The 14630-nt window shown below is 35.6% G+C and overlaps 1 protein-coding gene across 2 annotated transcripts in view; it reads right to left on the reverse strand.

Annotated features, from left to right (window-relative positions):
* The window catches only part of LOC140152471 (constitutive coactivator of peroxisome proliferator-activated receptor gamma-like), a 117512-nt gene extending 103208 nt beyond the window's left edge, over nt 1–14304 (reverse strand). The window contains exons 1-3 of one of the 2 annotated variants that reach the window (XM_072174794.1): nt 14002–14304; nt 11555–13026; nt 10818–11092 (exon numbers count right to left, since the gene is read on the reverse strand). In XM_072174794.1, coding sequence (XP_072030895.1) covers nt 10818–11092; nt 11555–12911 — 1632 coding nt within the window. In that variant the 5' untranslated portion in view covers nt 12912–13026; nt 14002–14304. The remainder of the gene's footprint in view (nt 1–10817; nt 11093–11554; nt 13027–14001) is intronic. The other variant, XM_072174793.1, reaches the window with a different exon arrangement.
* Nucleotides 14305–14630: the final 326 nt, after the last annotated feature.

Genomic DNA, 14630 nt, shown 5'->3' on the forward strand with positions numbered 1-14630 from the left:
GTTAACACTGCTATCTACTGACGCTACACTGGCTGCTTTAATTGGTTAATAGCACTATCTACTGAAGATATACTGACTGTTTTTAGGGTTTATACTGCTATTCTCCTGAAGATATGTACTAACTGGTTTAATTGGTCACCATTATCTACTAAAGATATATTGACTGCTTTAATTGGTTAATACTGCTATCCACTGAAGATATACCGACTGCTTTTTTGGTTTATACTGCTATTCTAATGAGGTACACTAACTGGTTTATTTGGTTAACATTGCTATCTACTGGAGCTATACTGACTGGTTTAATTGGTTAATACTGCTGTCTACTGAAGACAAACTAATTGCTTTAATTGGTTAACACTGCTATCTACTGATGCTACACTGGCTGCTTTGTAGGGTTTATACTGCTATTCCCCTGAAGATATGTACTAACTGATCTAATTGGTCAACAGTGCTATCTACTGAAGATGTACTGCTTTATTTGGTTAACACTGCTATCTACTGAAGATGTACTGCTTTATTTGGTTAACACTGCTATCTACTGAAGACAAACTAATTGCTTTATTTGGTTAACACTGCTATCTACTGAAGATACACTGACTGCTTTAAAATAGTTAACACTGCTATCTACTGAAGACAAACTAATTGCTTTATTTGGTTAACACTGCTATCTACTGAAGATACACTGGCTGCTTTAATTGGTTAATACTGCTATCTACTGAAGATAAACTGCTTTAAATGTTGGCCTGTCAAAAGGAAGATGCACATCACAAATTTGGGTTAATTCTGTCCTGGTATTTCAAGCCACGGACCTTAACTTGATCAATTAATATGGCTATCTACTGAAGATATAATGACTGCTGTATCTGATTAACACTAGTACTATCTACAGAAGACTAACACTTTTAATTGGTTAATATTGCTATCTACTGAAGAAAAATTAACTGTTTTAATTGGTTTTAAATACTGCTATCTACTGAAAATACACTGAATGCTTTACTATACATAGATTTTTACTGATATCTACTGTAGATATATTGACTGCTTTAACAGACCTAAATGATAGTGAATATTTTAGTGAATTACTTCCCAAATATCTATCTATTGACTTATTGGTTTCTTTATCATCTGCAGTTTAAGGTACCTTTGTCAGAGGAGTTTACACTAATTGCCTATCATGAGTGACAACTTCTCGAATGCTTATGCTTCTTAAATATAATACATGTGACAATTTCAGATATTCACATTATTCCCTTTAAAAAAGAAAAATATTTTTATAAACTGTTCATGCTCTAGAAACATGTCCCATTTGATGATAAATAAAAAATTATCTACAGGTAGCGCTAGTGTGACCTTTGTACTCTTAACATCAATGTAAAACTACAACTTAATAGAAGATAATCTGGGTAACTTTTTGGGATCCTGAACACCTGTTGTGCTTCATCATGCTACAACCCCCACATTATTTGCCTAGCATGTATTGAAGTTACCGCCAACAGTATGTTATTCAAATAATCTGCAGGATAACATAAACCAAACCATTACATAAGCACCAATGTGAACATTGGATGGGCAGGGCTAACAAATAGGACAATTCCAGAGAAGTGTCAAATAATTCCTCTAGGTAACGAAACAACAAACCTTGTTCTAAAAGGGGCCCAAAAGAACTAGATTTTATTGTTAAATTATTGAGATTCTGGTAAACAGATTTTATATTTGGGGGGGGTTTTGCTTTTTTTTATGCATATATATATATATATATACAAGGGTCATTCAAAAGGTTCAAATGCCAACTTCTTCAAACTTAGCATGCTTATACATTGAAATGTCAGCTACAAATGAGAGTAAATGTATATTGACACCCTTTCCAGATTTTTGTAGGTGACCTCAAAAGCAAAATAAGATTTGATGCACCAGAAACGGTAAAAAATCAGAGCATGATAATCATCTTGGGAATCATCTGTATGAGATGACTGTATCTGAGTTGAGTTTAAAGTAAAGACATCCATCCACTTTATGTTACTTGGTTTTTTTTTCAAATTAGTTTCCTTGGTGTTCAATTACCAAGTGTCATTTCCATAGCAGGTTTAAGATGTTTCCAGCTGGCCATTTTACTCTAATACAGACAATTTCTGTATAAATGTGTTGGGCAAAAACGTTAAATTTCTTAATGGTTCTTATCTGCTTTTATCTTTTCTTTGCTAAAACAGTCAGTCGTGAGCACGGTCGCTAATGAGCTGAATCGGCTAGTTGTGAAATGAGGATCTCGAAGAATCTCATGGTTTCTCGCTTCATAATCCGTGTACAATAATTTAGACAAAAAACACGCTCAGCACTGGCTGACCTGAAAGATAAGGTATATACTGTCATCTGTTTTCTGAAAAACATTTCAAAATTGCTTCCAAATTGCTAAGGAGGCATGTACATTTAATTCTGTGACAAAAAACGAGACCACGTTTGCTTTATTTTTGTTGTTTTGGATCATTTAAATGACACTAACTTTTTGTTCAATTTTTCCAAATTGAAACCCTTAGGCGACATTCGTCTACCTCCCTTCCGATTTACCTAATCATGAACTTTTTTGACTTCATTTTCACGTAGTTCACATAATTCCGCTTCGTTTGGTATATTTAGAGGTATGTGTTATTTAGATTAAGTGTCTAAATTGTTCTTCAAAAATGATGGAAAAATGCGAATTTTACCGAATTGCAGGCCTTTCTCGTGGTATTTTTTGCTTCACCTATCAATCAACATTCGGGTTGTACGCGCCCTAACACAAATACCGCTACCGGTAGCATGGTTAACTTTGCGTGACGCTTCGCGCTATGCAAGTGGTGTACAGTGTGATACGCGTTTAAGTTCGCCACAGCATAAATAAGTAAACAAAAAGTTTTAAAACACCTGAATATTTTCAAAGCTCATTTCATCTTCGCCGATAACTGTCTACCTCCCGGGTGATTTACGTCAATTTGTACAACATTTTCGTGGCATTTGTGTACAGAACCGTTTTATCTTTCATATTTGTGATTTTTACGATTGTGTTATTTAAATTACAAATACAAAATTAAGTTTAAGTATAATGCTTTTTTTCCCAACTTTTTACTGAAATTGTTTAGTTCAAAACACACGTTTATTTTTCATCTAAATAATCTTTGATTTCCTCCTTTTTTTTTGTGACATGCAAGTTCACTAGTTTGGAATGCTAATTTGAGAGAGTGATAATTGTTCGTGTTAAAATAAAGAATTAGAGCTCTTCAAACAGGGAAATGTCATGGGCTGATTGTTCTCGAACCTCATTTTACCTTCCCAAAAAAGTGTCTACCTCCTGATCGATTACGCCAATTGCACGGATTTTTCGAGGTATTTGTATTCAAAACCTTTGTATCGGTCAGATTTTTTATTTTTATTTATGTGTTATTTCAATTACCGCAGAAAAATGGAATTTAATACTGTGTTTTTTCCGACATTTGTACTGAAATGTGCTAGTTCAAAACACACGCTATTTATCCATCCAAATAAACTTGGATCTGCTTCTTTTTTTCGCAGCCTGCAAGTTCATTGGGTTGGCATGATAATTTGAAAGTTTCGTAATTTTTCGTGTTAAAACAAAGAAATGAGAGCTCTTCAAACAGGGGAATGTCATGAGCTAGTTAGTATGCATAATTGGCCACGGAGCATTACGCGCACTGGTTGTTATGCATATTTACTTTCACACAGAGCAGAGTTTGAGCGTGCTCACGACTGACTGAAAAAGCAACAGATTTTGTTGGAGTGGAGCAGTTTTTTTGGGTTTTTTTTTGTTGAATTTTTCATAATTTTTGATTTTTGATAAGTTGGTCTACTTATGTCTTCCTTGTAGATATATGTACAGATTTTATCCATTTCCGCGGCACTGAATAGTAATTTCATTTTACTTCGCCTACAACAGATGAAAACAGATGGAACAGGTAAGGGCTTTGTTGGTTGCCTTAATGATATCTTATTTTAAAAGTCAAGTTTAGCAATGAACAATTAGTGGGTTTTTAGCGGGTTCGCTGTCGGACAAGTTTATAACTGTCAAGCTTTTGTCAGGAATAGCTCTGACTTCTTCAGGACAAAGTACCTAAGAATGAGACATGTAGACCGCCCCTTGCCTACTGATGGCTTTGAAAAGAGCCGTTCACTGAAGACTGCCCCTTGTCAACAGAGAACAAGCAGATCTCGCCTATCTGCTAATTTTAAAGGTTTGGTGGCTCCGTGTACGCTCTGTAGCAATGAAAGAAGAAGTGATGGATAGTGGCAAATTACTGTGTAACACTTTCATTTTGCAGAATTTCTTTTCAAAATTGCCACAGGTCTATTTTTCCAAGGCAATTCCATTTTGTGAATTTGATAATTCTTCAGTTTCAGACCTTAGCCAATTAATAAATCTGCAGTAATTTAATTTTGCCAAATGGAACCTCTCAAGAAATTGACAAATTTAAATTGCTTGTGGGAAGTTCATGTGTTTTTTTTACTGGGGGAGTAATAATATGAATCCATAACTAAGGTGGGAATAAAATAAAAACTAAACTATTAATTCTAACAATGTATTTACACATACTACTCAGAGGTATGACTAAAAAGTAAAAATTTGAACAATCCATTTTTCTCCATCCACAGAAATGCCCAAATGTTCCAGAAATGTTTACATAATTATATCTTGTCTACACACAAATTAAATATTTCTGTGTACATTCATCATTTCTTCCAAGTCTAGACCCTGATCTGGACATTTTTTTGGGAAAAAATGAAATGGTTTTGAAACATTTCAGCCCACACATCAGTATGCTGCCCACCACTTCCCATTGTATTAATCATTAATATCTATAATACCAAAGATATGGATATCATAAAGAATGCAAAAATCATCAAGACTATCACATTTCAAACATTGCATAAGATAACGCTTCAAAAAAACTTCAGTAGCGTAACCTAGTAATGGGTAATGAACTATAGCAGCTCTATAAAGCATTACAAGATAGAGCAGGGTCATTGGCCTGCAAATCGGCACAAAATCCAGTGACAATCTCCAACAGATGTAGGGCTGGCCTGCTCCTAGTAGAAAATTGATTAGTAACAAATGCATTTTGAGGTTAGGTAATGAGGAATAAACCTTTCCATGTATGGGTGGTGGTTATTACATGAGACTGATTAGGGGGCATTCTAATCAGTCCTAGAAATAATCAATGTTGATGTGAAAATATTGATGTTACTAAAACTCATGGTAATCATGATGAAATGTGGGATAAAAGCTTACATGCTACCGGTTAAAGCTGTTCTTGGTACTAGTAGTGGCTTATTTTGATTAAATTTTAATTTGATTTTAATATGAGGAACATTTTTAGGTCAGCAATAATCCATTCAACTTGATGAGTTTGTTGTGGTATATGATGAGCTCTAGACTTCCACAAGACAGGATTGGTTTTAAATTAAAACCAATCCTGTCTTACCATTAAAATGTAATGGTAATATTTGAAATAAAAAAGCACAATTTCAATAAATAAGAGCACTCTCATATTTGGCATGATTCCATCGCATACAAATTAAACCTGCCCAACTTAAACATGTATTAAACATTCCAAAAAATCAACTTACCCAACTTAATCAGATTTCAGTAATCATAACATGAATTTATTAAACATTCCACAAAACCTAAAATGTAGCATTTTATTGAATTTCCCAAAACGAATTTAGCAAATGTTCATGGCTTCATGTTATCTTGGAAAACATACTTTTTACATATCAGTTCAATTCTAAAAGCAATTTCTCAGTGAGCCAAGGGTACAGCATAAATATGCCTTTGTGAATTGCAGTATCCCTAGAGCCATTTCAGGGAAGAAAACCAGGCAAGATTATAATGCATGGCCACTTTATAGGATTCATTCACTTAGTACATAAATTGAACATACAAACTAATGCTATTGTATTATGATAACATCATGGAATTATGGGGTCAATACCCTACCTACATAATGTTAAGTGCTACCACCAATTCAGCTATATACAGAAAAGCAACAGAACAAAGCACATTTCTTCATAATATAATGCTTTTGTATTAGTTTAATTCAAGTTTCTTGCTTTGTTTTAGAACTGGAATGATGCAAATGCATTGTTGCTTTTTCGTTATTCATTGCTGCTTTTTTATGAACTTAGAAGTTCGTAAAATGTAATAAGGAAACAAATTATTAATTTTTTCCTGCAATCTTTCGTTGTGTTGGTGGTATTGGTAAAAATGCTTGAATGTGAAGATATCAAGTAGGCTATATCACACAATCACACATGTGTACAAAAAGTTTGCCTTATGGGTGTGACATAATTCTGAAGGACACTATCACCATGTATCTATTGGAGCATAAGAAAGCCAGAATATTCTGGTTTGCGGATCAAAAATGTCCAATAAAAAAGCTGTCCTCTGGTATTTCCCACTTTTACTGACTGATTTTCATTTTGTATTTCTTTGGCATTAATCCTTCAAAAAGTAAGATAATACTAAAGGAAAAAGCCAAATTACACCAATAGAAACTGACATGGTTAAGCATCAGTGCAAATGCCAATGAATGCATTCCCTGGTATTTTATCACATAAGAAAAACATTGTCAGCACTCAGCAGCTATTTTCCAGTTTGCTTCTCTGGCAGTCTAATCTGGCGGATACTATACAAAGTAGAGCAGTACACATCATTGGTGTCTCCGAAGAAGATGGAAAGAACTATCAAATACAACACTTGGGATATAGCAGACGGGATAGCAGAGCAGTGGGAGCCATTACTCTATTTCATAGCATACATACATACATACATACATATAAGATTTATATTGCGCTTTATCATGAAATACCAAAGCGCATTACAAGAGATTTTACGCTACAATAAACTTACGCTACAAAAACATGCAAATGGAATATAAACAAAAACAATATTAAGCAACAGGAAATAAATGTGATTTGAGGAGTTCTTTGAACCGGTTAAGGGTGGGGGCTTCACGGATATGCTGTGGAAGAGTATTCCATATCCGTGGGCCAGCAACATGGAAAGCCTGATCCCCAAGGCAGCGATTTGTATATGGAATGTGAAGTTCTATGGCAATGTTCTATAGAAGTTCTTTCAACACCTGTTACCAGATTATATGATCATTCATTCTCATTTGTGGCACTTCATCCAATCCCATGACCAAGCTGTTCAAATTCCAAGATCCAACCTGGTCAGCCACAAGAGATCATTCCTTCCATCCTTAGCTCACTTATGGAATGCTTCACCTGGCCCAATTACCTCCAACCAGAATCAGCTGAGCTTCAAGCGGGAGGTTAACAACTATCTTGGCGCCAACCCATCTATAGATGCAATTGCATTGATAGCAGCTGCTAATGCCTTGCACAGTTCACACATAAAAAAGCAAGACCATACTCTCCTAGTCTACCCTCTATGGACTGGGCTAGAGTTTGGCATGAATCCACAAATACGATTTTATTTTTGTAAGGCGATTTACTAGAATCGAAGTTGATTTTCTTTAAGAGAGAGACTCTTTTTTCACTCAAAAAAAGATTTCAAGTATTTAAAAACTTGCTTGTTGGTTTCAAAACAATGTATTGTGATCCCACTCATCAATCAGAGAGTGGGATCTAACCATACCCAAGAAATAAGACATGTAACAGGAGAGTACTCATAAAGATGAATGATATAAACACTCAGAATACAAATTAGTTAATTGGTGGGTTGTATTTTGGTACTTCTGGGACATATGCATACCATCAATTGTCATACAGATTTCATTTTAGACCAGACAAAATAATCAATTGTACAAAATACAACTAGAGTTTTTTAGAGCATAAAAGCGCCTCTAGCCGCAGACAGTGACTCATAGCTATTAGTACTGTGCACATGGCTAAAGGACTTGACTCTTTGAAGAAAAAACACAGAAGTTTATTGTAAGAACCACTACATTAAGAATAGAATTATATTGAGTCATTTTATTTTTCAAGTAGATTTAAACTTTGGTAAAACATTTTTTTTCCAAAGGCTGCTCAAATATTTAGAACAAGACAATTAGATGAGGCACATAGGGCCTACATATTGGAAAGGTTAACTGATAACATGCTTTATATTATATTGTCTCATTCCATGCCTTTTGGCAAATTTCTACAAAGTGCATTGTTACATTTGTGTAGGCCTGTATTAACTTTTATGTGCTAGCTAGTAGCTACATTTGATTAGTCCGTTACAAAATTGATAACCCAATAGAAATGACCTTGCACATTCAAGTTCTGAACTCACATTTTTGTCTTACACAGTTGATTTCTTCAATCTAAACAAAGATTGCATTGTTAAGAAACCATTACACCATTTAGATGGGAAAAGAATCAACACTTTCCCATCTTCCACCTACATTGGGCTAAAAATTAGGTCAGTTATGCACAGAAATTAGCATAATATGCCCGGTGCAGCAGTTCGCCAAGAACTTTGTTTACACTAGTATTTTGTGCAAGACACTTACCCCCACTTCATGGGTGGAGCAATATAGAGCAGTGAACAGACAGAAAAGATATCTTACACTTCTCATAATGCATTTCTCCCATTTTAATTTCCTGTTTGATTTGCTATTTCATGCAACATGGGTCGATAGTGATGAAATGAACCTCAATGAACAGAGCACATCCAGATCTTGCAAAATGTTTTTATTTCTTGACTATCGACCCATGTTTAACCATACTCTCAATATAAAAACAAAGGGAACCTGTACAAAGTAATGGGAGTGTCATTTGTTAAATGAGGTGATATATCATGGGATATGTTATATCCTCTCTAGTGAACAGATAAAGAAACAAAATATTTCCCAATCTCACAAAAATGGAGAATTGCAAAATTGTAGATATAATATCTCGCCAAACTTGGAAAGACTTTACATAATGTTGCCGGGTAAGCATTGTACCTCAAGCAAGTGTATGTGCCACCAATTGCTCAGGCCAATTGCACATTATCAACAACTGATTGACAAATGATTCACAAAGAGGTTGCTATAACAACACAATTCCACCAGAAACAATTTCTATACACAAGAAGGACCCACATGTTTTCAAAACCTGAAAACAAACTGAATTTTTTTTTTAAAGGCAGAAAGAAAATCAAAGAAAACCCACAGTACAAACAAGTTTTACAAGTGTTACATGAGTATATGTTTACATGGCTAAGGTGTGACTATTACTAAGAGTAATTTGGAACAAAAACTTGGACATGAGTCTCAGTGTGAGTATGAGCGACTGGGTTGAGTAAAAGCACCTGTTAATGAGCATGAGCACTACAAGTCTGACTTGCCAATTTCAAATTTCAACTTACTTTTTACAATATTATTTAACTTAAGTACAGTATTTTAAAGCAGATGTTAACATGGCTGATTAACAAAGTTGACTACAAGTACAGCGTGTCCCAAAAGTAACTTAACATTGTGAATTTGCCATATCTCAAATATTTCCTACTTCATATCAAAATGGAGAACATATTCACATAGATTGATCTTTTAGAATTAATCTGATACCAAAAACAGCATTATTGATGACCCCTTGACCTTACTGTGCAACTGTACATAGGTGTGTATCAAACCCACAAAAGCAAGTTCATGTTCTTTGTTCAAGCACATGATTGATGTGCTTCCCTGAACAATAGAGTTGGTTCACTCACTGCACACGCTTTATACATTTAGGTATGAACATTCATGGATTACATGGCCTAGCGTAAGCATGACTGCTGTTTTAGATTATAATTAGGATATATTGACAATATCAAACATTACTTTAAAACAGTTGAAGTGAAGATGAACTTCATATAGATCAACGGATTCAGATTCTTTGCCGAGTCGGACAACCTCACTCAAGCAAAGTTTAGGGAACATTTTAATGTAAATTATGCACCCAGCCAAAATACAATCCAGCAACTAGTGCAGCAATTCCTATCAACTGGATCTGTTCATGATCTACCTCGGGCAGGACGTGGAAGAACAGGAAGATCGGCTACAAACATCGATGTCATACGAAGAGCGGTGGCGAAAAGCCCAAGACGATCAGTACGTTGACTTTCAACAGAGAACAACTTACCGCGTACAACTTTTCATCGAATCCTCAGAAAAGATCTTAAGCAGTTTCCATATAAAATCCAGATAAAACAGAAAATGAAACGTTATATCGTGTTATCACATCTCAAATGACGAGACTTATTTTGCGTTTATAAAAGTGGGTTTTACGGTACGGTAGATATCCGTTGATATCATGCCAAAGGGTCATGACCACATAGGCATGTTTGGTATCATAACTTTTCTAAAAGAATTATCTACATACTGTGCAATTTTTGTAACAACACTATTAACATAATGCAAGTTATGGCAAATTCACAATGTATAGTTACTTTTGGGACACCCTGTACTTCAGCATTAATCTCATTTGTGAGTATGAGTATTATGAGTATGAATATTCTGTCATTGAAATTTAGTTTTTATTGGAGTTAAAAATTACAGTTTTACACCTTCTTCCTAATTTGACACAATGATCTACCATTTTCTTGAGCAAAAATTAAGAAAATATCAAACTGGAAAATAGTTATACAAGTTGAATTTTTATTCATGAAAAGATTACACTGCTGTTTCAAATTCTGTTTTTAAACTTGAGGTTGAGGAATAGCCAAGTTATGACAACACTCAGACAAGTACCTGGTCATGAGCATGAGTACTACAACTTCTGGCTAGTTGATTTCAAACTAGACTCCTCCACATCTGGTTTCTGTTCTTCCTATTCAGTCCCATGCAGCCCCAACTTACCCTCAAGTTCCAAATGCTACGTGCAGTATGCAAACCAATGCACACAGCTTGAGCAATGAAAGCATCCACATCACACTCTCTCATCATGGTGTCAGGACCATTCTTCACAAAGTAATGTACCAGACAACAAAGGGCTAAGTAACGTCTTGGTAGAGTTTCAAGTAAGAGGGTTTCATCTATGCTGCAGTAAAGGCAAGATAATACCACTTGTTGCCTGAGATGGAGTGTTTCATCTTCTCGTTTCATCCAAATATCTTCCAAGGAGGGAGTGCCACCTGGTACAAACAATAAAGGAAAAAAAAAAAAAATATCTATATTTCAGTTATGTCCAAATTATTTCACCAAAGCTGTGATTAACACAAAAGAAAATTCAGACAAGTCAACAACAACTAGACGGCTTCACTGGACAATTATTTTGCAAAAGGCAATGTAAACATATTCAACAAGAACTAAGTCTGACCTAAACCTTTTTACAAGTGACAGTTTATGCATCTGTTTTCAGCACTAAAGAAAGATTGTGCAACATTTGTCCGGAACATTAGGCAAAAATAATACAATCTGAGGTTGAGTAAGGTATATGGACTGTTCAATACCAAATATTTGGCTTCTCTACTTAATTCTTAACACAACAGGACATCACACTTCATCATGAATTTAAATTTAGGAATTTTTCACCATGAAGACAGATGGAACAAATGATGGAAAAAAATACAACTGTAATTGACAAATGAACTTACCTGGTAGATCCACAGGAGTAGCAGCAACCACATCTGGGTCTTTCAAAGAATATCCAGCATAAGCATAGTACTCGTTTACAGCGTTGACCCCTACGACCAATCTTGTCCCTGAGTTGCTCCCAGCCTCAGCCTTGTCCTCAGATGGATCTGTCCCTGATCCAACACCAAATAAGACTCCATACGCAGCGCTGCGAATTGGTCTCAGCACAAGTGCTGCTGATGGCATACTACGATCACTGTCATCCTCAAAGGACATGTTGCAATCAGTTTCTGCACAGCGTAAAACTTTCTTCACAAAGCCATGTGCTTTCCTTTTGCTTATAACTTCTAGTATGTCCTGATGTCTAACTAATGGGGCATTAAGTTTAGTTGACTGTTTGGTTGCTTCCTGCTGCTGGGGTTGACTTGGAGCATATTCATCTGTGGAGGTATAATCATGGATGACCTGTTGAAAGATGCCCGGAGAGATACCCTGCATTCCAGGAAAACGAAACACCTGACTTTCTATATCGTATATCAATCTTTCAGACAACTGATTGGCACCTTGGCTTGCAAGAAACTTTGCACAACAAGGCACTGTGGTTTGAAACTTGAGCCTTCCATCTCTAGGTATTCCTGTAACCCAGTGGTGAAATCTGGTCAGAGAATTCTGTGAGATGGTATTATTGCCAAGGATGCAGGCTAGCAGAGGGAGCAGTTGTCGGAAATGCCTAGATGGCGTGCATAACACTTGCTTGTTATACATCTTGACATGGAGAGTCTTGAAGTCCAATTTCTCAGAATAGAAATACTTGTCAACATCATAGATTAGAAAATCTGAATCATGACTAAGGACTCCAAAGCACTGATGCTCTTTGTAGTATTGAAAGATCTCCTTATCAGTGTCAATCGAAGATCGGGACACTTCAGCTCCAAGAAATTTCAGTGCTTTAATTATGCATCCTTTAACGCTAGGAGGTATGTGATAATCTCTTTTGTCTGGATGTCGACCCGTTCTCTTGATATGCTCAAAAACTTGACTGACCAATCTTCGTTCTTTCTTCCGCCTATCCAGCCAAGTAGCTCTCTTTGACTGTTCCACAACTCCATCGAATATGAACACAGATTTAATATCAGCATTCTTTAAAGTTTCCAAGAATGCTTGGATTCGTTCAAACAGCTCCAGCCATTCTCCTCCATAAACCCATGGTATCCCTGGGTTGTAGAACTTCCTCAGCAAAACAATTCCATCAACAACAAGGATTGGTTGGCGGCCATGTTGTTTGCGGTATTGGCGTGCAAGTTGATTTAAGTTCACATTGACCAATGCTTCCTGGCAGCACTGTTCTACATATGCCTGCAGGCCTTTCACACCCATAGTGACAGAGAGACAGATTGTTCAGAACACTTTGAGGGTTGTTAAGGAGTGTGCAGTTAAATTAGCTTCGTCAAATTTTCAATGTATCATCAGTACAATGGCGTTTCTGCAGTATCTACAGAAAAGAAAAAAATTCACAATTTCAAACTAGAATTTTGCAGTTCTCAGCTTGCGCAGTTCTCAGTTGTTACGATCATTATATTCACAAAGTATTGGGGGCTCTTTCCATCAACTTTGAGCCATATTGTAGCAATTTTAAAATTTGACCTCTAGATTACCGTTGACTGCAAATGACTTCCGCTTGATTTTTAACATGTTCCCCTCCTCCTGTTTATGTTCACCAACTTTGAGCCCAATCAGAGCAATTTAAGACTTGACCCTTAAATGACCTTTGATCTTAAATAACCTGACTTATTTTTAACATTCCCCTCGTCCTCAGGGTTATATCTACCAATTTTAAGCCCAATCGGGGCAATTTTAAAATTCCGATGACTTTTGACCTCAAACATCTTCACTCACCTGATTTCCCTACACAGATTATTATCAAGGTTGATACAGAAGTCTGCCTTTTCCCCTTCACTGAACCTATACTAACAATGATGATCTTTGACCTAAAAACTAAATATGGGCAATTTTGCCCCCCTCCCATCACATAATTTTGTCTGAAATGAGGTCTCTAAAAGAAAAATCATAGCAAACATACATCCATACCCAGCAAACAACACATTTTACAGTTTTACTAACAGGTTTAAATGTCAGGTTATAAAAAACGCGTTTTAATAACAACATTCATAAAACTTCTAACAGAATGTTATTTAACTGTTGACAAAATATTTTGTAAACATGTTTGCCCAATTTATTTTACAATAAAGTTTAAAAAACATATTCATGATCTTTATATAACCCGGCATTTAAATGTTATTAAAACGCTTTAAGAACATTTTTGTGTTTGCTAGGTATAAACTGTAAGATGGCTCAATTGAAATAAAGAACTTGTTGACCTCTTTCATCTTTCGTGAACTTTCAAGTGGGGATTTGCCCATACAAGCAACATATTTAAATAAACAAATAAAAGTTGAGTTATACTTACAAAGAAAATGAGGTTGAAATGAAGAGCAGGTACTTGATAACTAATAGTAAAACCATGTAGAGCCTGTTGGATCTTCTTATAAGAGTCCCATTACGAAGCGGTTAATAGTTGACTCAGCAGAGAATCATTTCACACTGATGCATGATGATGACTACTCGTATATTTATGCAAACTTTGTCAAACATAAAAAGTTCAGTATTTTTCGAAGCAACTTTGTCTTTTCCTTGCCAAATCACGTACTCACAGCTCAAACAAATTAACCCAATCTGTGCGAAATTCAAATGTTGATGTCAACTCCAATTTGTCAGTTAATATTTTATGTCAAAATTTGTTCAATATCTTTTGAATATGACCAATATTAAATTACTTCAAAAGGTGTACTTATTGAGTATAACCACATTAAGTTTTGGTACAGTGGTTCTTCAGTTTTGACAAGAATGTCCAATTAGTTTTGTTACTTGACACCAAACAATTATATCATCTGCTCTAATTTTATGTTGGCTGGAAAGGGCAAATACAGGAAGTGAGCACTGAGCTGTTTAGCAACAGTGGCATAGCTATGATTTTAAAAGGTTAGAACTGAAGTGTATTTCCTGATAGGAAACAATCGGGGCTATTTTGTGTCGTAA

This window comes from Amphiura filiformis, chromosome 5 (assembly GCF_039555335.1).
Source record: "Amphiura filiformis chromosome 5, Afil_fr2py, whole genome shotgun sequence".
In the NCBI taxonomy this organism is placed as follows: domain Eukaryota; kingdom Metazoa; phylum Echinodermata; class Ophiuroidea; order Amphilepidida; family Amphiuridae; genus Amphiura; species Amphiura filiformis.